Genomic DNA, 26,987 nt, shown 5'->3' with positions numbered 1-26,987 from the left:
CATCACCATTACCATCATCATCATCATCAACAACCTGCGCTGCACCTGGGTCATCGAGGTGGATTCTGGCAACATCGTCAGGTGATTTTCATCATCACTATCACCATTACCATCATCATCAGCATCACATTTGTGCACTAAGGTAGTTCATGCCGTTTGATACATTTGCAATAAATACAGAACACCGGTAGCCCAACCACAAACTAAAAAAGCTAACCAAATATAGTAGTTAAATATTTTTGACAAGGTAATAAGATGAGTATATTTCTTCTAATGAACAGAGGACAGTGTAAGCTAAAAATCTAGCTATTGAAATAAGGTTTGGGAATGATTATAACGGATGAAGGTAAGTGTACCTGTTGGCACATCTTCCTGTGAGTGCTAACCCAGTCTGTAGTATTATCAGTACTGCTGGTGCAGCTATGAGAACACAATGTCCTTATCTGTGGTGACATGACGAGGGTCATGTGACGAGGGTCATGTGACGAGGGTCATGTGACGAGGGTCATGTCTCCACCCTTGCATCTGGCTAGCACATCAGGGAGCATCGGGGGACTGCGGTAGCGACACTCAACATTTCCCCTCTCCCCCCTCTCCTTTCCCTCCCTCTATCCCTCCTCTCTCCCTCCCCCCCCCCAGTCTCCAGTTCCTGGCGTTCGACACGGAGGCGTCCCATGACATCCTGAAGGTGTGGGACGGGCCAGTGGAGAACGACATGTCGCTGGGGGAGCTGAGCGGCTCCCTGCTGCCAGACGGGGTACACTCCACCCTCAACACCGTCACCGTGCAGTTTGAGACCGACTTCTACATCAGCAAGTCCGGCTTCGCCATCCAGTTCTCCAGTGAGTGACCACCTGGACGCACACACACACACACACACACATAGACAAACACCCCTCACACGCACCCCCCCCTGCCCCCCCTCTCTCCCGGTAGGTTCGGTCGCCACGGCGTGCAGAGATCCAGGTGTTCCGATGAACGGGAGTCGTAATGGTGACGGCCGTGAGCCTGGTGACACGGTGACCTTCCTGTGCGACCCCGGTTACGAGCTACAGGGAGAGATGAAGATCACCTGTATTCAGGTCGACAACCGTTACTACTGGCAACCGTCTCCACCCATCTGCATAGGTGAGTGAGACAAACCTGGCAACCCTCCCCACCTGTTTGCACATTGCCGACCCCAGGGTAGTAATCCAACCTGGCAACCTTAGGGTAGTTACCCATCCTGGCAACCCGACATTGGTTATTCAACCTGGCAACCCTACATTGGTTATCCAACCTGGCAACCCTATGTTAGTTATACAACCAGGTTAGTTATACGCCATGACAACCCTGGGGGAATTAGATATATTTGACTCGAGTTTTTCTATCTGTTTTTGACAATCCAGTAATCAATGCATATCTTCTCTCCCCCTCTTTCTGTGTGTATTCCTACCCGGACTCCCTCCACCCCTCTCTTCCAGCTCCATGTGGGGGAAACTTGACAGGATCCAACGGTTTCATCCTGTCACCCAACTTCCCCCATCCCTACCCCCACAGCAAAGACTGTGATTGGCTCATAGCCGTTAACTCTGACTATGTCCTATCGCTGGCCTTCATCAGGTAACCAGACTTTCTGATTGGACAGCAAGTAGACAGATGTGAAGTGTATGAGGAGGTACACAGACAGGAATTGTGACTGTCAGAGGTTTTGGGGGAGAGGTCCCCAAACTGGTGATGTTGCTGTGTGACGATGTTGTGTGCAGGTTTGTGTGTGCATGCCTGTGTGTGTGTGTGTATGTGTGTGTGTGTGTGCATGTTTCTGTGTGTGTATGTATGTGACAGTGTATATATGCGTATGTGTGTGTGTGTGTCTGTTTAGTCGACAAGCGAAGCGAACTGCAGTTAACTGTAATTAAAGGATGCTAAAATCACTGCAGAATCAAGAAGCTGCTCGTGAGATCTCATTACTTCTACAGTAGTCGCAATCTCCTCTCCCTCCCTTTCTCCCTCTCTCTTTCTTTCCCTTCTCCCTCTCTCTTTCCCTCTCTCCCTCTGTCTCTCCCCGCTCTCCATCTCCTCTCAATCCCTCTCTCTCTCTCTCTCTCTCTCTCTCTCTCTCTCTCTCTCTCTCTCTCTCTCTCTCTCTCTCTCTCTCTCTCTCTCTCTCTCTCTCTCTCTCTCTCTCTCTCTCTCTCTCTCTCTCTCTCTCTCTCTCTCTCTCTCTCTCTCTCTCTCTCTCTCTCTCTCTCTCTCTCTCTCTCTCTCTCTCTCTCTCTCTCTCTCTCTCTCTCTCACTTTCCTTCCCTTTCTACCACTCTCTCCCTTTATTTCCCTGCCTCCCTCTCTGTCTCTCTCTACCTCTCCCTCACCCTCTCCCTCTCCCCTCCTCCCCCCCCCCCCTCCCTCCAGCAGTCTCTGGTCTTGGTGTCTAGACCTTCGTGTGTGAGTTATGAGTGTCATTACTGAACGCAGACAGCTAGTGATGTGTGCTTCACTCCCAGGTAATCCTGCTAATTGCATCTATTTATCATTTAACCCCTGGCTGGGGTGAAGACGTGGGGTGGTGAGGCTGAGGGGGGTGAGGGCACTGGGCGAGGGGGCGAGGGCGTGGGTTTAGGAGGGGGCGGGGGGAGAGGGGGGGTGAGGGCGGGGGGTCGACGAGGGGGAGGAGGAGGGGTGAGTAGGGTCGGGACGGGTGAGGGGTGAGGAGGGTGAGGGCGGAGGGGTGAGCGCGGGGGGATGAGGAGTCAAGATGGGACACGGTGTGGAGTCTCTTTTGCTGACAGACGCGGCGGACCTCCGGGGTCACAGCAGCAAGGATTCCTCCCCATCCCCTCCTCTCCTCCTCTCTTCTCTCCCTCCTCTTCCCCTCCCTTCCTCTCTTCTCTCCTCCTCTTCCCCTCCCTTCCTCTCTTCTCTCCCTCCTCTTCCCCTCCCTTCCTCTCTTCTCTCCCTCCTCTTCCCCTCCCTTCCTCTCTTCTCTCCCTCCTCTTCCCCTCCCTTCCTCTCTTCTCTCCCTCCTCTTCCCCTCCTCTCTTCTCTCCCTCCTCTTCCCCTCCCTTCCTCTCTTCTCTCCCTCCTCTTCCCCTCCTCTCTTCTCTCCCTCCTCTTCCCCTCCCTTCCTCTCTTCTCTCCCTCCTCTTCCCCTCCCTTCCTCTCTTCTCTCCCTCCTCTTCCCCTCCTCTCTCTTCTCTCCCTCCTCTTCCCCTCCTCTCTTCTCTCCCTCCTCTTCCCCTCCTCTCTTCTCTCCCTCCTCTTCCCCTCCTCTCTTCTCTCCCTCTTCTTCCCCTCCCTTCCTCTCTTCTCTCCCTCCTCTTCCCCTCCTCTCTTCTCTCCCTCCTCTTCCCCTCCCTTCCTCTCTTCTCTCCCTCCTCTTCCCCTCCTCTCTTCTCTCCCTCCTCTTCCCCTCCCTTCGTCTCTTCTCTCCCTCCTCTTCCCCTCTCCTCCTCCTTCTCCTCCCTTTCTTCCCATCCCTGGCAGAGCTACTGTACTTAGTTTGATCATTGCAGATTGAGGCCATGGCTTCGCACTCTCTCTGTTTCTGTTTCACTTTCTCCCTCTATCTTCTATCTCTCATTCTTTATCTCCCTATCCCCCCTCTCTTTCTCCTTCTCTTTCCCTGTTTCTCTCTGTGACACTGCTAAACAGCCTCTCTCCTGAAGGCTGAATGCATATACAAATATCTTCCAGACAGACAAACAGACCTCACCATCCTCTCCCATGGTGTTATTAAACCACTTATCCCAGGGAGCTGCAAGCTAGCTAGCGTAGCGTAGCATCTCCCCTGCTAAGTGACAGTGCCTGCGACTGGCAGCTGTGTTCATTAGTGCCATTATCAGCCCGAGGAGGAGGGGCTCCTCAGCTCACAGACGGCTAGCCTGTTAGCATGCTGATGACTCAGCGCTAGGCCGGTTAGCATGCTAACAGTCTGCACGCTCACATGCAGTCAGAGAGGATGTGTGTGAGTGTTCCTCAGAATGTGTAAAGAACCCTGTAAGGGGAACAGGGTTCCCTGTCTAACAGGTTCTAATGAAACCATTCATGTTGCGTTCCGACTCACAGGCCCCTATTACAGGCCTCATTTACCCCCCCCCCCCCACCCACCACCACCCCACCACCCCACACACACACTTACACACACACACAAACACACACACTCACAGAAAGTGACCAATGTTTCTGCTTTCTTCTTTTGCTTGTTTGTCCTGGATGATCTTATCTTTGCCCGTTCAATTAAGAGCTCATTAATTGAGGCTTGATTGACAGCTCCTCGTTAATTAGAGCTTGATTGACAGCTTCTTTTTAATTAAGGCTTGATTGACAGCTTCTTGCAGCTAGACTGGCTTGCACAGAGTCCATCTGGGTATGAATATTTAATTACCTTGATCTCTCTTTTTTAATTCTCTCCAACTCCCTCTCCCTCTCTAACTTTAAAACAAAAAAGTATCTGTTCATTTTTCCTTAGAGTGCAATGTGATTAAGTAGGTTTTCTATCGTCCAGGGTGGGTAAAAAAGACTGTTAAAATCCCTCTCTTTCTCTCTCTCCATCCCTATACTTCTTTTTTTATGTCTTAAGAGGTGAACATGATTTAGCATATTCTTTCCCATCACGGAATACAATATCATCTTAATAGACCTCATGCTAACAAGTTCACAGGGAGGTCTGACACACACACACACACACACAAGGTCTTACAAGAGAGGAGCTGCTGAAGTTGAGAAGGTGGTAATCTCCTAACACACACACATACACACACTCTTACACACACTAATGTGGGGGAGGTCTCATGTCAATTTAATAACCCAAACACACATATATACACACACACATATACACACACAAATACACACATATACACAAACTTACACACACGGTTGTGGGGGAGGTCTCGTGTCGATGGGAAGCCTGTCTGCTTTCTGAGAAGCCTGATGCCTTTACTCCTCCAGGGTATTTATAGATACAGTGTTAGCCGAAGCTTTACTTAGCGTCTACCCCCTGTTGTGCTGATAAGAGGATGAATAGAGGGCTAGCGTAGCCTAGCGTAGTGTAGCACAGCCTAGATTAGCATATATTAGCCTAGTCTAGCCTAGTTGTAGTCCAGGAGCTGCCAGTGAGATAGAGAAAGGTATTCATAGAGGTTGATCTGGCTAAGGTAGTGTAGCTGTAGCCAGTTAGATGGCTCCTGAACCTAGTGTAACTTAGCATAGCATAGTTTACCTGTGGACGCTAGCTGTGACCCAGACAGAAGCAGGGTTTGTAAATGATCTAAAGAGGCTGGTTGTTAGCGTGGCAGAATCTGGCAACCGCCAACCACCTGTCAATATCTGCACTGTGCTTTTGTGAAGTGTTGTTGCTAACCTCCCACCCTGCCGCCCCCTCACACAAACAAGAGCACACTAACTAAGAGAGAGAGGTGGGAGAACGAGAGGGGACTAAATGTGTGAGGGAGACTGTGAAGGAAAAAGAGAGAGCGATGGAGAAAATAATCGCCACCTTCACCTTTCTTTCTTGGTGGCTGGCCTGCGTGGGCAGTCAAATCAAGTGACCCCAGACTAACAGTGCCTCCAGAGTTTTCCCTGAAGCACAGCTATTAATATACTCTCCTCTTAGACAGCCTCTATGATTGGGCGTGATGGATCTGTGCATCCCGCCGTCCCTGACTTCTGTTTGTTCATTGCATTTCTCTCCCTCCACCCCTCGTTTTCACGACCTCCATCCTTCTCTCCCTACTTTTCCCACTCTCCTTCCTTGACACCATATTTTTCTATGCCTCCTACATTACTACCTCCTTCTGTCCCTCCCTCCCTCAATCACTCCATCCCTCAATCCCTCCCTCTCTCCATGATTCTCTACTTTCCTCCATCCCTCCCTACCTCCATCCCTCTATCCCTCCATGATTCTCTACTTTCCTCCATCCCTCCCTCCCTCCCTCCATCCTCCCCTCTCTCCCTCTCTCTAGTTTCAGCATTGAGCCGAACTATGACTTCCTGTACATCTACGACGGTCCGGACAGCAACAGCCCTCTGATTGGTAGTTTCCAGGACAGCAAGCTGCCTGAGCGAATCGAGAGCAGCTCCAACAGCATGCATTTGGCGTTCCGCAGCGACGGCTCCGTCAGCTACACCGGCTTCCACCTGGAGTACAAAGGTACACACAGACACACACAGACACACACAGAGACACACACAGACACACACAGAGACACACACAGAGACACACACAGACACACACACAGACACACACAGACACACACAGACACACACAGAGACACACACAGACACACACAGAGACACACACAGACACACACAGAGACACACACAGACACACACACAGACACACACAGACACACACAGAGACACACACAGACACACACAGAGACACACAGAGACACACACAGACACACACAGACACACACAGAGACACACACAGACACACACAGAGACACACACAGACACACACAGAGACACACACAGACACACACAGAGACACACACAGACACACACAGACACACACAGACACACACAGACACACACAGACACACACAGAGACACACACAGACACACACACAGACACACACACAGACACACACACAGACACACACAGACACACACACAGACACACACACAGACACACACAGACACACACACAGACACACACACCTGGAACACGCACGCCTCAGAGTGCAATGGCACTCTGATGAACTAGAAACTGAAGTTTCTCACCCCTCCTTCCTTCTCCCTCTCTCTCCCCCCTCCTCCCTTCTCCCCCCCCTCCTCCCTTCTCCCCCCCCTGCCTCCCTTCTCCCTCCCTCTCCCCCCCTCCTCCCTTCTCCCTCCCTCCCCCCCCCTCCTCCCTCCTCCTTTCTCCCTCTCTCCCCCCTCCTCCCTTCTCCCTCCTTCCCCCCCCTCCTCCCTCCTCCCTTCTCCCTCCTTCCCCCCCCTCCTCCCTCCTCCCTTCTCCCTCTCTCCCCCCCTCCTCCCTTCTCCCTCCTTCCCCCCCCTCCTCCCTCCTCCCTTCTCCCTCCTTCCCCCCCTCCTCCCTCCTCCCTTCTCCCTCTCTCCCCCCCCCTCCTCCCTTCTCCCTCCCTCCAGCCAAGTTGAGGGAGTCGTGTTTCGACCCGGGTAGCGTGATGAACGGAACTCGCCTGGGCAGTGACTTCAAGCTGGGCTCCACCGTCACGTTCTATTGCGAGGCGGGCTACGTTCTGCAGGGCTACTCCACGCTCACCTGCATCATGGGGGACGACGGGAGACCCGGGTGGAACCGAGCGCTGCCCAGCTGCCAGGGTTGGAGCACACACACACACACACGCTCTCGCACGCACACACTCTCCAGAGCACACGTGCGCAGGCACACGCGGCAGCACACACACTCTCACATACTCTATTGCACGCACGCACACACACACTCTCTACTACACACTTCACATGCTCTATGATACACACACACAATTACACCCACACACAACCCTTTATCCTTTTCATTATACTCACGATGGCGTTAGTTCAGCCACAGTTCTCTTGTGTTATCTTCTCCTGTCTCAGTACTCTCTCTCTGTTTCTTTGGAGAATACAAATCGAGCGTTATTTTAAAGTATATATCATGATCATTATCGACATCGACCAATATAAGAACAGCATATCCTATCGCCCAGCCCCACTGGGTCCATACTTAAAGTGCAAAGCAGTGAGAAGTATTATATTTCTTCAGAGAAGCAGGATAGCCTTTCTATTCTCCTGGTAAACGGCAAATACTCACATCACTGAGTTGAGATGTTCAAACACACACACTCAAACACTACATATCTGGCGCTACACGTATTTGATTCCGTGCGTTTCACATTCTGTTTATGTGTGCGCGTGTGTGTGTGTATCGGTGTGTGTGTGTGTCTCTCTGTGTGTGTGTGTGTTCCTATCCTAGCTCCGTGTGGCAGTAGATCCACAGGGTCTGAAGGGACGGTTCTGTCTCCCAACTTTCCCCGTAACTACACGTCTGGACACAGCTGTGTGTACACCATCACAGTACCCCGGGAGTTTGGTAAGTGTGTGTGTTTGTCTGAGAGAGCTCAGTGGAGTTTGGTAGGTGTGTGTGTGTTTGTCTGAAACTGTGTGAGAGAGAGAGAGAGAGAGAGAGAGAGAGAGAGAGAGAGAGAGAGAGAGAGAGAGACAGAGACAGAGACAGACAGAGAGAGAGAGATACAGAGACATAGACAGAGACAGAGACAGAGACAGAGAGACAGAGACAAAGACAGAGACAGACAGAGAGAGAGAGATACAGAGACATAGACAGAGACAGAGACAGAGAGACAGAGACAAAGACAGAGACAGAGACAGAGACAGAGACAGAGAAACAGAGAGAGAGAGAGATACAGAGACAGAGAGACAGAGACAGAGAGACAGAGACAAAGACAGAGACAGAGAGACAGAGAGAGAGACAGAGACAAAGACAGAGACAGAGAGACAGAGAGAGAGACAGAGAGAGAGACAGAGAGAGAGACAGAGAGAGAGACAGAGAGAGACAGAGAGAGAGACAGAGAGAGAGACAGAGAGAGAGACAGAGAGAGAGAGACAGAGACAGAGAGAGAGACAGAGAGAGAACATGTGGCTTGCCAGATGTGCAGAGTCCTGTGTGGGTGTCAGGTCATAGTGACAGTCGCCAAGGGATCAAGCATGCTTGCAATGCACGTGTCACAACGCATTAGAAAGCGAGGTAGGAGACATTCGTAGACATCCCAACCTGTCCTGATGGCACACACACACACACACAGTTTAGCTCTCTCTCTCACACACGCACACTCCCTCCAAAGACAATGTTTTAATGTTTCATTAGTCTGTCAGTGCAAATGATAGCAACTCACTTTGTGATGAGGATGAGCATACATATGTATGATGCACCACACCACACACACTCGCACAACATACACACTCACACACACCACACACACACACACACACAGCACACCACACAAACTCACACACACCACAAACTCACACACCACACTCACTCACACGCACCCCATAAACTCACACACCACACAAACACACACACTAACCACACATACACACACCACACACACACACAAGCACACCACCCACACTCACTCACACACCACATGCAGTCATACTTCACACACTCACATTCACACATACAGAACAGGCACACACACCACACACGGAAACACCAAACACACACTCACATGCCGACATGTAGACATCATTGTTCATATAAAACATAAATGGAAAAGGACAGACAACAAAAATGGAGACCAAGTCTCTGGTGATTGTGCCCTGACAAGTACAGCTGAGACAGACAGGAGAACGCTGGCACCGGTCAGACAGACAGGAGAACGCTGGCACCAGTCAGACAGACAGGAGAACGCTGGCACCGCTCAGACAGACAGGAGAACGCTGGCACCAGTCAGACAGACAGGAGAACGCTGGCACCAGTCAGACAGACAGGAGAACGCTGGCACCGGTCAGACAGACAGGAGAACGCTGGCACCGCTCAGACAGACAGGAGAACGCTGGCACCGCTCAGACAGACAGGAGAACGCTGGCACCGCTCAGACAGACAGGAGAACGCTGGCACCGGTCAGACAGACAGGAGAACGCTGGCACCGCTCAGACAGACAGGAGAACGCTGGCACCGCTCAGACAGACAGGAGAACGCTGGCACCAGTCAGACAGACAGGAGAACGCTGGCACCAGTCAGACAGACAGGAGAACGCTGGCACCAGTCAGACAGACAGGAGAACGCTGGCACCAGTCAGACAGACAGGAGAACGCTGGCACCGGTCAGACAGACAGGAGAACGCTGGCACCGCTCAGACAGACAGGAGAACGCTGGCACCGCTCAGACAGACAGGAGAACGCTGGCACCAGTCAGACAGACAGGAGAACGCTGGCACCAGTCAGACAGACAGGAGAACGCTGGCACCAGTCAGACAGACAGGAGAACGCTGGCACCGGTCAGACAGACAGGAGAACGCTGGCACCGCTCAGACAGACAGGAGAACGCTGGCACCGCTCAGACAGACAGGAGAACGCTGGCACCGCTCAGACAGACAGGAGAACGCTGGCACCGCTCAGACAGACAGGAGAACGCTGGCACCAGTCAGACAAACACCCGTAGATCAGAGCAGCCGTCTCTCGATTTTCCATTTTCACCAATAAGTGACAAGCATACTTCTACAAGTACACAATCTCGCTGTCCCCAATACGTTGAGGATTTATTTTCCCCCACTCAATGGACGTCCGCGCACACGACAGCTTCCGGTAAAGCTAATGTGATCAAGCTGACCTTGTCGGAGTAACTGATAAATCGAGCAGTTTAAAAAACTGTAGGGAACTATTAGCTGAAGCATTAGCTGGCCTCTCAAAAGATGAGTGCCTCATCTTCACCAGCGTCTTTCTTTTTCCTATGTGATCTGAAAGAAGAACGGTCGCTCGCTAACACATGCTCAGCCAAGATGACTAAACACATAGTTCATGCGTACTTCTCAGTTTCTTCTTATTTGTCACAGCCAGGACAAATATCCTGCAGCAAAATCCACTACAGTAGCATGGAACGGAGAACATGACCCAAAAGTTTGATGGAAGTAAAAAAAGACTAAAGTTAAAAAGTACCACTGACTACATTTGAATTTAAACAAAACAATACAAAAAAGAATAAAATGTGAATTTTCGTCAACAACAATTTTCAGTAAGCGACTAAGACTAATATTTGGTTTAAAACTAAAGTAACACTGGTACACACACACACACACACACCACACATACACACACATCTTACAGACAAAAGTAGTTTCTGGCCTCGGGCCAAATGCTGAGGGCATCTCTCTCTCACACACACACACACGCTCACACACGCATGCTCACATAAACACACACATAAATTGCACCAACAAAGAGTAATGATCTGTGACTTTTAAACATTGCGTATAAATGAAAACAAAACATTGAGTCAGTGAGTCCCAGTCACCAGTGGAGTGTGTGTGTGTGTGTGTGTGTGTGTGTGTGGGTGGGTGTGTGTGGGTGGGTGAGTGTGTGTGTTTGGCTTGAGGCTGTGTTTTAGACAGAATGGGGTTTAATTGTCCTGACGATGGTAGACTCCTAATAGCTCAGCTGCAACAAACAGGTTACTCTGAGGAAGACATTACTGTGTGTGTGTGGGTGTTTTTGAGAGTTTGTGTGTGTGTGTGTGTCTTGGCTTCCTGTGTCTGCAGATGGACTGCATCTTAATGTGGAGATCAGACTGACAGCCAGAAGCTGACTCTCTCTCTCACATACACACACATACACACACACACACACACACACTCCAGTAGATTGTGACTGCGCATGGCTAGCTGGTGAAGGAGAGAGGGGGAGGAAGGGCCCATATTCTGTGGTTAAGGTTCAGAACAGGGTGTTCTCTGTGACAGATTTATGGAGGGCAGGGGGAGGGGAGGGGGAGGGGGAGGGGAGGGGGAGGGCAGGGGGAGGGGAGGGGAGTCGAAGATGAGAAGAGGAGAACAGAATGCATCAGGACGGATCAGGGTATTTTAGTTCACAAGTGAGACGCGCACACACCCAGCATGTGCTGGCTCTCTCTACTGTGTGGGGCAGACCTGGGCATTTTACAGCTTAGGGGACACACCCAGCCCGCGGAATGTCCCAGTCTGGCCCGCGTGAGGTCAATCAGAAATGAAAAAGAAATAAACACGTGTTGAGCGGTAGGAAACCTGTAGTCCTGTAAGACTACAGTGATCAGGCGATTTATGCATGTGCGCTAACGCAGCCTCACCGACAGGAGACACGGAGTTAGCTGTTGGTTAGCCCCCTCGAAAATGAAGTAAAAAACGAGAGGTTGATGCAGAATGTAGAGTTTTTAACAAGACATGGACTTCTAAGTATCTGTTTACTGAAGTCAAAGGCAAAGCTGTGTGCTTAATCTTATGTATCTTTGTGAAGGTTTCAAGGTATGTAAAAAAAAATGACTCATTGAGCAGACTTAAGTTCAGCCTATTGGTTCGGCCCGCCACAACGGTCCCAATTCGTCATGTGGCCCTTCGGTAATAAGAATTGCCTAACCCTGGTCTAGGGTGTAGAGTAGTGGAGCGCACAGAGCTGGAACACTCAAACTGGCAAGGTGAAAGGGCTGTGTGTGTGTGTGTGTGTGTGTGTGTTTGTTTCCTTTGAAGAAGCTTAAAAGGGGGAGCTATGATGGGGTCCTTGGTTGACAGACACGAGTGTGAGTGACACATGTGCATGTGTGTGTCTGCTGTGTGTGTGTGTGTCTGCTGTGTGTGTGTGTGTGTCTGCTGTGTGTGTGTGTGTGTCTCCTGTGTGTGTGTGTGTGTCTGCTGTGTGTGTGTGTGTCTGCTGTGTGTGTGTGTGTGTGTCTGCTGTGTGTGTGTGTGTGTCTCCTGTGTGTGTGTGTGTGTCTGCTGTGTGTGTGTGTGTCTGCTGTGTGTGTGTGTGTGTGTGTGTCTGCTGTGTGTGTGTGTGTGTCTGCTGTGTGTGTGTGTGTGGGTGTGTGTCTGCTGTGTGTGTGAGTGTGGGTGTGTGTCTGCTGTGTGTGTCTGCTGTGTGTGTGTGTGTGTCTGCTGTGTGTGTGTGTGTGTCTGCTGTGTGTGTGTGTGTGTCTGCTGTGTGTGTGTGTGTGTCTGCTGTGTGTGTGAGTGAGTGAGTAAGTGCTTCACCAAAGGACAAGGTTGTTCTTTCTCCTGTTCTTGCCTCTCCTAACAGCCCCCACACGTATCCATTTCAGTTCTATGGCAATGACTGTATGTATAATGGACAAAGTCTTCGTGACGTCACCCATTGGTCAGTGAAAGCCCGTTGCGAAGCCTCGATTTGTTTGCCCCTTCCTGGTCGCCACGGCGGAGTTGGGAAGGGGCGGGAGAAGCCGAGGACGCGAAGCCGCGCCCACCTCGCCTTCCTCCGCCGTGCCCCTGGCTCGTCGACCTGTCAATCAAGCCATCCACGAAAACAAATTAGCGCTGGAACGTGTTCCCTGTCGATCCTCAGTTCTGTTGTAACCGACGCCCGCTGTGTCTTGGGCGTGTTTGAGTGTGCATGGACGGAGTGAAGATGAAGAAAAGAACACCTCAGGGTCCTGGCGGAGACAGTGGAATTGTCTCTTCATCCCTCGGCTGTCAAAAGGCCTGCCTCTATCTCCCACACACACTCCAAGCCGATTTGTCTTTCTTCTCTTTCTCTCTCTCTGTCTCTGTCTCTCTCTTTCTGTCTCTGTCTCTCGTTCTCTCTCTCTTTCTCCCTCTCTTCCACTCGCTCTCCTTCTCTTCCTCTTTCTCTCTCTCCTTTCTCTCAATCTCTCTCTCTTTCTCTCTCTCTCTCTCTCTCTCTCTCTCTCTCTCTCTCTCTCTCACTTTCTCTCTCCCTCTCTATAAAGTAGGAAGATGGAAAACAGCGGAGAAGGCCCAGACCAATGGGACCTCATTATTGTGTCATTATCGTATCATTATCATATCACCGTCCCGATTGTCAGAAGCGAGGCGCCGGCCAATCCCATGCTGAGGACAGCAGGTTGCCGGGCAACTTTCTCAAAGAGCTGAGCCATGTGTTGAGGCTCGGCCGTGCTCACTTAGCTCTGGCTGTGTGTGTGTGTGTGTGTGTGTGTGAGAGAGAGAGAGAGAGAGAAGCACAGAGGCACTACAGTATTTAGGTAGAGAGAACTCTCAAAAGAGCTTGTCTAAGACGTTTTTTTTGTTGCTAGAAATGTTTCTACTTTGTTACAAATCTTTCTCTATGTCTCACTCTGTCTCTCTGTCTCTCTCTCTCGATGTCTCTCTCTCTCTGTTTCTCTCTCTTTCTCTGTTGTGATTGTGTATCCATAGTGTGTGTTCTCCCAGGGTGTGTGGCAGTCGAGCGTTCCGCCCATACGCAGTGATATGCATGATGAACCTGTTCAGCCCAGTCAAGCTTACCAGACATCCTGTTGCAACACTTGTCTGATGCACCGGTGTAGAAATATACACACACACGCGCACACACACCTGGACACAGACACACACTGGTGGATTCTCTAGAAGTCAGCCAGAGTGAAAAACACACACACACACACTGAATCCCCATGATAGCTGAGTTCTTGTAAACCCTGCTGTACCACTTACCAATCCTAACATAGTTCAGTGGTCATCATCGCTTGAAGCCATCCGTGAAACTTCGGGGGGGAATTATCACCCGTGATCCCAGGAATGTACCACCAAATTGCAAATATAACACTTCTGCAAAGATTTGTCGGAATCAAGACCAGGTTTAATGAGTTTAGCCGTACGTGAGTGTTCCATTTGATAAAAGTGGTTTTGGAGTTTTGTTCACTTTAAACTGAACGCTGTTCCTGCTGTAAACCTGCCAGAAGACAGGGTTATTGGAGTCCTGTAAAGCTGCAGGGAGCCAGTTTGTTGGTGAACCTCTGCCCTGGTTGTTACCTGCTGTTAAGAGAGTCAAACCCGAACCTCCTCCTCTCCTCTTCTCCTACCCCTCCACCCACTCTCCCCTCCTCCTTCTCCCCCTCCACTTCCTCTCCTCCTCCTCCTCTTCCCCCTCCACCCACTCACCCCTACTCCTCCTCCTCCTCCTCCTCCTCCTCCTCCTCTCCTCCTCTCCTTCCCCTCCACCCACTCTCCCCTCCTCCCCTCTCCTCCTCTCCCCCTCTCCTCCTCTCCTCCTCCCCCATCTTCTTCTCAGCATAGCCGATTCAGGTCAAGTCACCGTCTGGGATGCTAATCAGCTGCCTGCTAACGAGTTCCCTGCCTCCTTAACGAGCTGATGAGGCAACCAGGGCCGTCAGGACACCGTGGAGGGGGGGGGGGGGGGAGAAAGGGGGAAAGGGGGAGGGAGGAAAAGATTGAATCGCCGAGGGATTCAGGGGTGGATGGGAAGAATGGCAGAAAAGAGGGGATGAGGAGAGAGAGAGAAAGAGAGAGAGACAGAGAAAAAAGCAGGAACGTGTGTCTACACAGGATATCCGATGACATAACGAGCATAGATATTGCGTCTCCACTCAGTATGTGAGCCCCGTGTCTCGTGTCTCCGCTTCCTCAGTGCTGTTTGGCCAGTTCGTCCTGTTCCAGACCTCTCTGAATGACGTCGTGGAAATCTACGATGGTTCCACCCAGCAGAGTCCCCTCCTCTCCTCCCTCTCTGGATCACACTCAGGTAAGGAGGGGAGGGGAGGAGGAGCGGGGGAGCGGGGAGTGAAGGACAGTAGATTAGAGGCGAGAAGGAGACTGGAGGAGAGGCAGTGAAGGAGATCAAAGCGGAGAGTGAACCAGCGGGCCTTCACAGTGTCTCTCCCGCTCGTCGCTGATCAAAGCAGGTGATTGATTCTCTGTCCTCGTCCTAGTCAGAGGTATCGATCCGAGGGGGGGGGGGGGGGGTCAGGTGACCAAACACACATCCATCAACACACTCACACCGCTGTCTGAGACGTGCTCGATGAAAGAGCCTCCTCTCCTTCTTCCATCCCTCCTTCCTCCCCTCCCTCTCCTTCCTCCCCTCCCTCCCTCTCCTTTCCTCCCTCCAGGGGAGTCCCTTCCCTTGACGACAGGTAACCAGGTCACCATCAAGTTCACCACAGTCGGACCGGAGACTGCAAAGGGCTTCCACTTTGTCTACCAAGGTGGGTCACATGCACACACACACAGAGCAACACACTCACTTTTTGGGTTGTACAGTTCCCCCCCCCCCCCCCTCTCTCTCTCTCTCTCTCTCTCTCTCTCTCTCGCTCTCTCTCGCTCTCTCTCTCTCGCTGTCCTCTCTTCCTCTCTCTCTCCTCTCTTCTTCTGTCTCTCTCCTCCATCTCTGTACCTCCATCTCTCCTCCTCCTCGCTCTCGCTCTTCTCTCCTGCCTCTAAGCTAACTCACTGACTCACTAGAGAACTTCTCTTCAGCTTAGAGACATCAAGCTTCTTACCACTCTGCAAACTGTACAAATTCTGCCTTCATCAAACAAATGCTCACTTTAAATCTTCTCACAGCAGCCTCCAGCACACACACTTCTGTACACACACACGCGCACACACACACAAGCATACACACACACACACTTCTACACACACTTCTACACTCATACAAGCATGCGCGCAAGCACGCACAGACACACACACCCTAGGCCATAGCTAATTCTCTGTACAATACTGCATGCATGTTCTACAACTGTATAAGCAAAGCAAGGGTAGAGGAATGTTAGAGGGTGCGTGTGTGTGTGTGTGTTTGTGTGTGTGTAAGCGTGTATGAGGTTGTGTGTATGTGAACACACGTGAATGGTGCGTGTGTGAGAGAATGTGTGTGTGTGTGCGTGCGTTTGAGAGAAAATGTGTGTGTGTGAGAGAGTGTGTGTGTATGAAGACTCTTCAGCAGCTGTCTGGGAGCAGATAAAAGCATCTCTGACAACACATCAACAAATCATGCCGTTTTTCCTTCTCGACTTTTATTCACTTACTCATTTTCCTTCCCCAAAGGACCATTGTGTTTGTTCTAAAAGGACTGTTCTGTTTGAAGTATTCTCTTATCTCCCCCCCCCCTCCCCTCCTCCCTCCCCAAACTCCCCCCCCCCCCCTCCTCCTCCTCCTCCCCCAGCCGTCCCCAGGACCAGCTCCACTCAGTGTAGTTCCGTGCCGGAGCCTCGCTTTGGCAAGCGCCTCGGCAACGACTTCGCCGTGGGCGCCACGGTGATGTTTGAGTGCAACCCCGGTTACGCCCTCCATGGCTCCAACGCCATTCGCTGCGAGAGCGTCCCCGACACCCTCGCCCAATGGAACGACTCGCTGCCTACCTGCGTCGGTCAGTGACTCACTCAGTCGTGTGTGAGGGTGTGACAAGGAGAGAGAGTGTGTGTGTGTGTGTGTGTGTGTGTGTGTGTGTGTGTGTGTGACCTCAGGACCCTCATCATTACGTTGTGACCCAGAGAATCACATCTTACCTGTGTGAAATATGGATGAGCAGAAATTGCTCTGAAGTGAATTTGTTGAATAATTGAAAGGTTTGACACAGATATATTGGACTGCTTTTCCCGTCCCCCCCTCTCTCCTTTCTCTCTCTCTAACTCTCTTTTTCCTGTGTCTGTCCCCCCATCTCTCTCTCTCTTTCTCCTCCTCTCCTTCTCTCCCTCCCCCCTCTCTCTCTCTCTCTTTTCCTCTCCCCTCTCTCTATCCTTTGATCGTGCTCTCCCTTGATCTCTCTATCCCTCCCAGCCCTATATCTCCATCCATCTCTCCGCCCTATCCTTCACTCATGTCCTACCTCCTGTTAGACACCCATCTGTGTGTGGTGTGTGTGTGTGTGTGTGTGTGTCCACCTGCTGTTTGCTGTTTAAACACAGTGATTGGTTTTAACCTCCACATTATCCTGCTGTCCTTCCCAGATAGCATCTGACCTGGCACACACACTCACAGACACACACACACCAACACACACACACTTACAGACATACATACACACACACTCAGGCACCAACACAAACACACACCAAAACGCACGCGCACACATGCACGCACACTAACTGGCGCGCACACACACACGCACACAGCCTGTCTCCTTGAGGGTCTGGAGCTCCTCCCCCACCCTTATCTATCTAAATCACGTCCCTTCATCCTGGCAGAGAACATTTCTTTTTATTGTTTTATTAATGAACTATGTAAATGTTCTGCTGTAATAAAACATAATTATCTGATTATAACACAACGTTATCTGAACTGATCAAGATAGTGTGTGTGCGCGCGGGTTTGTGTGTATTTATGGCTCCTCTCCTGTGTCGTGCGTGTAATGTGTGTGTGTAATAAAAGGACCCGCCCCTCCAGTGCTGTGTGTAGTGTCTGTGAGTGTGTGTGAGTAGTGTGTGAGTGTGTAGAGTGTTTGTCACTGTGCGTGTGTGTATTGAAGACAGGATAGGTCCGTTTTGCCGACCAATACATTTTTGCATGAGTTTGGAAGGATTCAAACCAACGCATCCCACCCCTTCCCTTAAGAGCCACTCCCACAAACACAAAAGCGCTGCCTGACTACTGCCAGGAAGTATGTACACAGACAGACAAGTAGCCCGTCCAATCATTGCATTTGGTCTGAAAGCCATCCAATCATTCGTGCCGGTTCGACCTTAATGATTGGTTGTGTTTATTACAGTCCCGCGACACCCACAGATGTCGGATTGATTTCATTTCACTGTCAAACCTTTCGATGAATCGGCTGCTGTCTGGATTTGAAGTTTATTTCGGCAAACATGTCGAAAAGTGCCTCTCAACCACATGACCTGTAGCCTGCCCTGAACGTGTCCCCTCCTCCTCAGTGCCGTGTGGAGGGGTCCTGACAGCACACAGAGGCACCATCCTGTCCCCTGGGTACCCCGAGCCCTACGACAACAACCAGAACTGTGTGTGGAAGATATCCGTTCCTGAGGGGGCGGGCATACAGGTGGACCCCTCTCTCTCTCTCTCTCTCTCTCTCTCTCTCTGTCTCTCTCTCTCTCTCTCTCTCTCTCTCTCTCTCTCTCTCTCTCTCTCTCTCTGTCTCTGTCTCTCTCTCTCTGTCTCTCTCTCTCTGTCTCTGTCTCTGTCTCTCTCTGTCTCTGTCTCTGTCTCTGTCTCTGTCTATGTCTCTCTCTCTCTGTCTCTCTCTCTCTGTCTCTGTCTCTGTCTCTCTCTCTCTGTCTCTCTCTCTCTGTCTCTGTCTCTCTCTCTCTCTCTCTCTCTCTCTCTCTCTCTCTCTCTCTCACACACACACAGAGTCCAACACTGTGCAGTATGTAACTATTTTTCTTTTTTTCTTTCTATCTTCTTCTACCCCCCCCCCCCCCTCTCCCCTCCCAGATCCAGGTGATCAGCTTTGCTTCGGAGCATAACTGGGATTCTCTCGACTTTTATGATGGAGCAGATAACCATGCCCCTCGATTAGGCAGCTACTCAGGTAATACCTAACTATCTATCTACTATATACTCAGGTAATACCTAACTATCTACCATATACTCAGGTAATACCTAACTATCTATCTACTATATACTCAGGTAATACCTAACAATCTACTCAGGTTACACTGCAACTGTATCTAGGTAAATATCTGATGTGTATGATATACCTAACTATCTTCAAAGGTAAATACCTTATTTTATTATGTATCAACCCAACAACTATCTACTTATATAAATACCTAAATGTATACCTAAATACCTACTTATCAATAATATACCTAACTATCTACCAAACTAACTATTTACTTAGGTAAATACCTTACATACTTAAATATCTACATATCTCACTGTCTACTTGGGTAAATAGCTTATATACCTATCTCTACTCACTAGTGCAGAGGTCTTTAACCCTGGTCCTCAGGGACCCCCTTTCCTGCACGTTTTAGATGTTTCCCTGCTCCAACACACCTGATTCAAATGAATGGCTCGTTAACAAACTTCTGCATAACTAGATAACGACCCATTCATTTGAATCAGGTGTGTTGGAGCAGGGAAACATCTAAAACGTGCAGGACAGGGGGTCCCTGAGGACCAGGGTTGAAGTCCTCTGCACTGGGTAGACATGTAACCATGTAACAACATTTCTACTTAGGTAAATACCTAACATCAGGCTAGCTTCCACCCTAGTTCACCCCATCACTGCTGCCCGGCTCTTGTGTGCTGCTCTGGTATGTGGGGCACATTTTCCAGTTTAATCAACAAAAAAGGATACAATTCATTGGCCTTGACGCATTTTCTATGAGGATCGTGTAAAAGGACTTGTGCATCCATACTCCCGCCCGCCCGACCAACACACACACACAATAGTCCACTGGGCCGAGTGATAAGAAAAGTGTGTGTGTGCGTAAATCAAATGACAAAATTACGTTTCAAAAAATGTAAAGGAAGAACAAAAGGTTTGTAGTGTGCCTTTACTCAGTCTTCCTCTTCCCTCGCACTCCGTGAGCCTGCCTCGCTCCCTGACTGACTGCCTGACTGGCTCCTTGTCTGACTCCCTGACTGACTCCCTGCCTGGCTCCCTGACTGACTCCCTGACTGGCTCCTTGTCTGACTCCCTGACTGACTCACTGCCTGGCTCCTTGTCTGACTCCCTGACTGGCTCCTTGTCTGACTCCCTGACTGACTCCCTGCCTGGCTCCTTGACTGACTCCCTGACTGGCTCTCTGACTGTCTGCTTGTCTGTCTGCGTGTCTGTCTGTACACCTGTCTATTAGCCAACTTGTCTGTTTGTCTTCTTGTCTGTCAAGTCTGTCTCTCTGAATGGATCCTGCTTTTGTCTGTGGCTTGTGGAAATCTGCACAATGCTGTTACATTACATTATTTTGATGCCCTATTGTAAAATATATACTATTTTGAAATACTTTGCCCCAGCAAGTTGAATATTCAAGGTTCATGAACAGAAACTGTCATGGCTGTATTGTTTTAAAAGCCCCAAAAGGTAGTGGGTGGATGAGAGCCCTGACCAGGGAACAGCATCTCCAATGGAGCTTTCATTTTTTTGTAACATTATTCCGTTTTTCTTCTTCCAGCTTCAGATTGAGTTTGCAGTACTAGTAGCAAAGGTGTCAGGAAAAGGTCAGGTGTCAGGTGTTAGTCAAAGTTGTTTCTAGTAAAGTAAAAGTGTCCAGAAAATATAAATAGTTAAATAACTACTGACGTACAGTAACAACATATTTTTTTTCTTCATTTCATTACTATATGCCACTGTTTAATATCTGACTTAGTAACTACCAAAGCTGACTACAAAACTACCAAAGCTAACCACAAGTGCTAAATGTATCGTAACATCCTTCTCTCTCCTTCTTCTGTTCTCCCTCCCCCCTGTCCTCCCTCCTCTTCCTCCCCCATGTCCTCCCTCCTCTTCCTCCCCCATGTCCTCCCTCCTCTTCCTCCCCCAGGCACCACCATCCCACAGCTCCTCAACAGCACCTCCAACAACCTCTACCTGAGCTTCAGCTCCGACATCAGCGTCTCAGCCGCCGGCTTCCACCTGGAGTATACAGGTAAGACTACATTACCCATCATGCACCAGGAGTACACAAGTAAAACGTCATTAGCTGCTATGCACCCGGAGTATACAGGTAAGACTACATTTCCCACCATGCAGACTACATTACCCACCATGCACTTGGAGCACACAGGTAAAAGACTACATGAACCACCATGCACATGGGGTCCAAATGTAATACCCACCATGCGTCAGGAGTATGCACCTGGCACAAGACAACTAAAACGTGTGTGTGTGTTCCAGCTATAGGGCTGGAGTCGTGTCCAGAACCCCAGACCCCCACCTATGGGCTCAGGCTAGGAGACCGCTTCATGGTGGGAGATGTGGTGCAGTTCCAGTGTGAACAGGGATACTCTCTACAGGTACACACACTCACACACGTATGCACACAGATACGCACACACACACACACACACACACATAAGGATGTACGCACAGACTGTGGTATCATGAGAGGCTAGACCACGGTGTGGGGTGTGGGGCAGTGCGTCACTACCGGACAGAGCAGGCTAAAGTGTGTTCAATCAAAGAAACCGGTTGATTCACCGACAAAAGATGACGTTTAGGAAGCAAAACATAAATGACTTTGAAGCGAAACTAAGGCTTCATAAAGATGCTCCTCGCATTGGATCCTACCAAAGGTGTCCTCAAATCAAAGTTCCTCTGGCATCGAACTCTGTTTGTGCCAGGTACCCTCTCTCCCACTTGGTATCTGTGTCCACCCTTTTGTCCTCGCTCCCTCCCCCACCTGAGCTCTCGCCTCAATGAGCGGACTGAGGCACCTGTCGGCGTGGTGCATTCTGGGAGGCGTAGTTCTCCCGTCAGCCATTTTGTGGCATGGTAGCCACTCAAAGAGAGGAACATACTGCCCCTCCACCACACGTCCTCTCGTGATGCCACAAGACGCCCACGCAGACAAACACGCATACACACACGCTGCGAGTGTGTTAACACTTCCTGTCTTCTTCCTCCAGGGAAACGCCCACATCACCTGCATGCCTGGACCAGTCAGACGGTGGAACTACCCTGTACCCCTCTGTCTAGGTACACAAACACACACACACACCTCTACGCTGTACTCCTCTGTCTGGTGTGTATATGTACAGTGTGTGTATGTAGGTGTGTGAAAGTAGGGGTGTGTGTGTGTGTGTGGGGGGGGAGTCAGTGGTTGTCTGGACCAGCTGTGCTTCCTGAAAACACTCAGCTTAATAATTCACTCACCAACTGCTCTCCTCTCCCTCCCACTACTCTGCTCTGCTCTGCTCTACTCCCCATCTCCCCTTTCCCCTCTTCCTCTCCCCTCCCCTCCTCCTCTCCTCTCCCCTCCCCACCCTTCCTCTCCTCTTTCTCCTCCACTCTCTTCTTCCCTTCCTCTTTCTCGACCCTACCCTCGTGTGTGTGTGTGTGTGTGTGTGTGTGTGAGTGTGCATGCAGGGAGAACAATGAGACAGTCAGGGTCCCTCTGTTGGTCTCCCCTGACTCTACATCCCGGTATCTCTCTGGTCTCTGTCCAGACCTTTTCCCATATGAATGTGTGTTATGTGGTATGCATGTGTGAGAACGCGCGTGTGTGTGTGTGTGTTTGTGGTTGCGTGCGCGCGCGCGCGTGTGTGTGTGAGTGCGAGGCACTGGTCTCGGGGGCCTCTAGGCCTCATGTGTTCCCTTGTTCTACAAGCTTCACATCTACATCTCCAACTCCCCACTCTCCCCTTCCGTCCCCTCCCCTCAGCCGCTTCCCCCCGTCAGCCCCCCAGCCCTGACACGTGTGCTCACACCTCCCATATGACCCCCCCCACACACACACACACACACACACACACACACACTCTGTGAAGGCCGGTCCCTGAGCTGTCCGTCTCTCTTTGTGTTGGTGGGCTCCTCGACTCTCGTCCTGCCAACACCACTTCATCATCCTCCCCATCCCCAAACCACCCCTCTCTCCCGCTCTTTTCCTCTCTGCCGCTCATCTCAACCAATCTCTTCACGCTCACGCTCACACACACACACATCATAAAGCCCCAGACACAATCATCATGATTCCCCTAAGTAGCCCGACATAAAAAGGGAAAGATCTCTCTCTCTCTCAACGTTGCCAACGACGTCCGAAGGTCCCCTTCTGGAGCCCATATTAAATATCACTTCCATAAAGAGCCGGCTCCAGACCACCCCGGCCTGCCCGCGCTCGCTGAGCTGAAATGGTTTCAGAATAAAGCCAAAGAACAAAAAGATACTTTTATCATACCTCCCTCTTCCCCCAGGTTCACAGAACGGAGGGAGTTACACACACACACACTCAGGTACACATCGTCACACGTACTCCCTCAGACACACACACTCACGCATGCACACACTCACTCGCCTACGCACACACAGTCACTCACACACGCGCGCCTCCGCGCGGGGCTCCGCCACCGCCGACCGCTGAACTCACGTTGACCTCCCACCTTTCTGGAGAGGAGCGCAGGTGTTCACCCGAGCGATCCTGAAAGATCGCCCGTCCTGTCTCAGCGGAGCGTCTTTATTCGCCCGCTTGTTTTGGATTGGTCCGTCAGGATTATTAAGAGCAGTCGTCATGGAAGACATGCATCATTTAGCTGCCATGAAATGATGATGAATGCGTGGATGTCGTCGGTGAGTCGCCAGACATGCAGGGTTCAGGAACAAGGAGCTCGGTAATCTGCCGTGGACCTCCCACTGTACTGGCATACTCAAACCGACAGATCAAAGAAGTACCTCAGTAGGGACGACATGGGACGCTGACGTATGATTTATTGAGGGGATACTTTCATCCAGCGTGACATCCATAGTGCATTTGGAAACCACAGCAGAAGACGGAGAATTTGACCTGCGTCGTCCTCCAGTGGTCAGAGTCAAGGGACGGCCTGTGTTCGCCCGGTGCAGTGCGATGCAAGCACGTGCGAGTAAGCTCCCGTGTTACAGAGGACGGCGCGGTGCAACGCTGACATCTCAACGGCACATGTTACAGTGGGGAGCTGGATCTCTCTGGTCCACATCTTGGGCTGGTTTCATTGCGATCCAATCCCCGCGGTCCTCAAGTACATGTGAGATGTGTAATTCACGGTGAGCTTGTTTGACAGATCAGAAGGTTTCTCTGGCTGTCAGGCTGGGGGTGGGGGGGCTGAGTGGGGGGGGCGTGCGTGGGACTCGCTTATCCCGGGAACGGGAAGACACACACACAGGGGATTGAAACCCACACACTGACATGAGCAGGAGGACTGTAGAGGAGAGGATGGTGTCTGGTGAGAGGAGAGAGGAACCATCTCCTGGAGTAGGACCCAGACACGATGTGATGCTGCATTAAAGAGGATTGAAATGTACATGTAGATAAGATGATATCTAACATGTGTGTGTGTGTGTGTGTGTGTGTGTTCACAGCCCACTGTGGAGGCACCGTGACAGATGTGAGGGGTGTCATTCTGAGCCCTGGTTTCCCTGGCAACTACCCCAGTGTAATGGACTGCACTTGGAATGTCAAGCTACCAATCGGCTTTGGTATGTACACACACACACACACACACACACACGCTCTCACACCCACGCATACTCACGCATACTCACACACACATACGCACACACAGACACACATGCACACGCACAAAGCTACTCGTGCACTCACATACTTACAAACATGCACACGCGCACAGATACACACACACACACACAAATACAGATGCACAACAAACACACTGTCAGGTATAGGACAGGAGGAACCGAAAAACTGTAAGTGAATGTTTATTATTATATGGCAACGACAGTACAAGCTTTCTGATTGGCTAATGGGTAGTCATGCCAGCCACGTATTGACCGCGGTCTGATAAGTATTCTTATTATATGGCAATGACGGTACGAGCTTTCTGATTGACTAATGGGTAGTCATGCCAGCCGCGTATTGACCGCGGTCTGATAAGTATTCTTATTGTCCTCTGACGTCATCTTCAAAATGAGCGATATCGACGAGTCAGCTGCTGAGTTTTACTATCCAGATGATGCTGAAAAGATTTGTCATCGAAAGTGAGGATGAAGACTAGACACTTTGAATCACTTGTGTCATTATTCTGTGTCGAAATTAAAGCCATTTTAGCAGCACCATGTTGTCCACTTTCTATCAAAAGTAATGAGTTGCTAGGCAACACATGAAACACACAGTGAGAAGATTTGAGAGCTAGCTACAATTAGCCTAGAGGTATCATTTATTTTCTTTTAAAAAATGAAAAGAAGCCAAAAATGGCATATAATAAACTACTTACTAACCTCGACCGTTCGGTCATGCCGGAAAATATCAAACTTCGGCTTTGCCGTATCGACCGAGCGATAGCGAGTTCCAGTCTCAGTTTGATATTTCCCGGCATGACCTCAGTCTCGGTTAGTAAGTAGTTAATAATGCACACAGCAAAGAGGTACACAGGCAGCAGGCACACGGGCTAAACAAACAAACACTGAATCCAAGGCGGAGTTCAGGGTCAGGAAATTGACAGGGGTTTGACGAGGAATTAATGCACCAAGTAAACACTGGAAAGGCTCGCATGAAAGTGTCAATGGACAGAACGGAGGTGAGGCCTGCGAAAAAGCAGGGTATTCATACAGATTCACTGGAGAGCACAGGTGAAGTGTATAAGCACAGGCTGACGTGCTGACAAACACACACACACACCATGCAAGACACAGACACATTCACGCTCACACACACACACACACGCAGACGGACACACGCACACCCTCACACAGCGCATGCCCTTGGCACACGCATGTCAGAGAGGGAGGATGAAAGGAGAGAAAAAAAACCTTTGTCCTGTTTGTGTTCTAAATGGCATGTGCTGCGTGTGTGTGTGTGTGTGTGTGTGTCATGATCCTGTGTGTGTGTCTGTGTGTACTGTGTGTGTGTGTGTGCGTGTGTGTGTCATGATCCTGTGTGTGTGTGTCTGTGTGTATTGTGTGCTGGTGTGTGTGTGTCCCCTGCAGGTATACATCTGCAGTTCCTGAACTTCTCCACGGAGGCGATCCACGACTACCTGGAGATCCGCAGCGGTAACCAGGAGACGGGCTCTGTGATTGACAGGTTCAGCGGACCCCAGCTGCCCCGACCCCTGTTCAGCACCACCCACCTCACATCCTTCTACTTCCACAGCGACTACTCCCAGAACAAACCTGGCTTCCAAATCACCTACCAGGGTAACTAGCTATCTATTCACAGAACAAACCTGGCTTCCAAATCACCTACCAGGGTAACTAGCTATCTATTCACAGAACAAACCTGGCTTCCATATCACCTACCAGGGTAAATAGCTATCTACAAGATAGCTACTGTCTTCCACATGTCTGGTTCTCCATATTACCAAGCATCCAAGCCATCAATCAGCTGAGTCACCCACTAACATACCTACCTGTCCCCATCTCTCCCCCAACCCCCCAGCCTATCAGCTCCAGAGCTGTCCTGATCCCAGACCCTTCAGGAACGGGGTGGTGATCGGTAGTGACTTCAGTGTTGGGCTCACCGTGTCCTTCGAGTGCCTGCCTGGGTACTCCCTCCTGGGGGAGGCCTCGCTCACCTGCGTCCACGGCACCAGCCGCGACTGGAACCACCCTGTGCCGCGCTGTGAAGGTTCAAAATCCCCCTTTCACTCGCACCTACAGCTGCTACAGCCCTTTAGCTCTGTCAGCTAACCTAGTCTCTTACCCCAGCCCTTTAGCTCTGTTAGCTAACCTAGTCTCTACCCCAGCCCTTTAGCTCTGCGAGCTCACCTAGTCTGTTTCCCCAGCCCTTTAGCTCTGCTAACTAACCTAGTCTCTTACCATAGCCGTATAGCTCTTTTAGCTAACCTAGTCTGTTTCCCCAGCCTTTTAGCTCTGTTAGCTAAGCTAGTCTGTCTCCTCAGCCCTATGTGGAGGAAACATCACGTCCATGAACGGCACCATCTACTCCCCCGGGCACCCCGAGGAGTACCCCAACTTCCAGGACTGCATCTGGAGTGTCCGCGTTCCCCCCGGCAACGGCATCTACATCAACT

General features: G+C 50.6%; 1 protein-coding gene across 2 annotated transcripts in view; it reads left to right on the top strand.

The window, feature by feature from the left end:
* Positions 1-26,987, top strand: part of LOC146295071 (CUB and sushi domain-containing protein 3-like) — a 232,640-nt gene that overhangs the window by 162,453 nt on the left and 43,200 nt on the right. For both annotated transcript variants that reach the window (XM_084695753.1, XM_084695752.1), the window contains exons 26-43: positions 640-842; positions 937-1,128; positions 1,464-1,602; positions 5,943-6,130; positions 7,075-7,269; positions 7,904-8,020; positions 15,034-15,147; positions 15,515-15,610; positions 16,570-16,773; positions 18,275-18,399; positions 18,795-18,891; positions 20,852-20,956; positions 21,205-21,323; positions 21,936-22,005; positions 24,358-24,474; positions 25,942-26,151; positions 26,393-26,581; positions 26,856-26,987. The exon at positions 26,856-26,987 is cut by the window's right edge and continues 46 nt beyond it. In XM_084695753.1, the coding sequence (XP_084551879.1) occupies positions 640-842; positions 937-1,128; positions 1,464-1,602; positions 5,943-6,130; positions 7,075-7,269; positions 7,904-8,020; positions 15,034-15,147; positions 15,515-15,610; positions 16,570-16,773; positions 18,275-18,399; positions 18,795-18,891; positions 20,852-20,956; positions 21,205-21,323; positions 21,936-22,005; positions 24,358-24,474; positions 25,942-26,151; positions 26,393-26,581; positions 26,856-26,987 (2,612 nt within the window). The remainder of the gene's footprint in view (positions 1-639; positions 843-936; positions 1,129-1,463; positions 1,603-5,942; positions 6,131-7,074; positions 7,270-7,903; positions 8,021-15,033; positions 15,148-15,514; positions 15,611-16,569; positions 16,774-18,274; positions 18,400-18,794; positions 18,892-20,851; positions 20,957-21,204; positions 21,324-21,935; positions 22,006-24,357; positions 24,475-25,941; positions 26,152-26,392; positions 26,582-26,855) is intronic.

Source organism: Hypomesus nipponensis, chromosome 4 (genome assembly GCF_054491055.1).
Source record: "Hypomesus nipponensis isolate SF chromosome 4, ASM5449105v1, whole genome shotgun sequence".
Taxonomy (NCBI): Eukaryota; Metazoa; Chordata; class Actinopteri; order Osmeriformes; family Osmeridae; genus Hypomesus; species Hypomesus nipponensis.
Note: the sequence above shows the minus strand (reverse complement) of the source record. Positions and strands in the feature narration are given on the sequence as shown.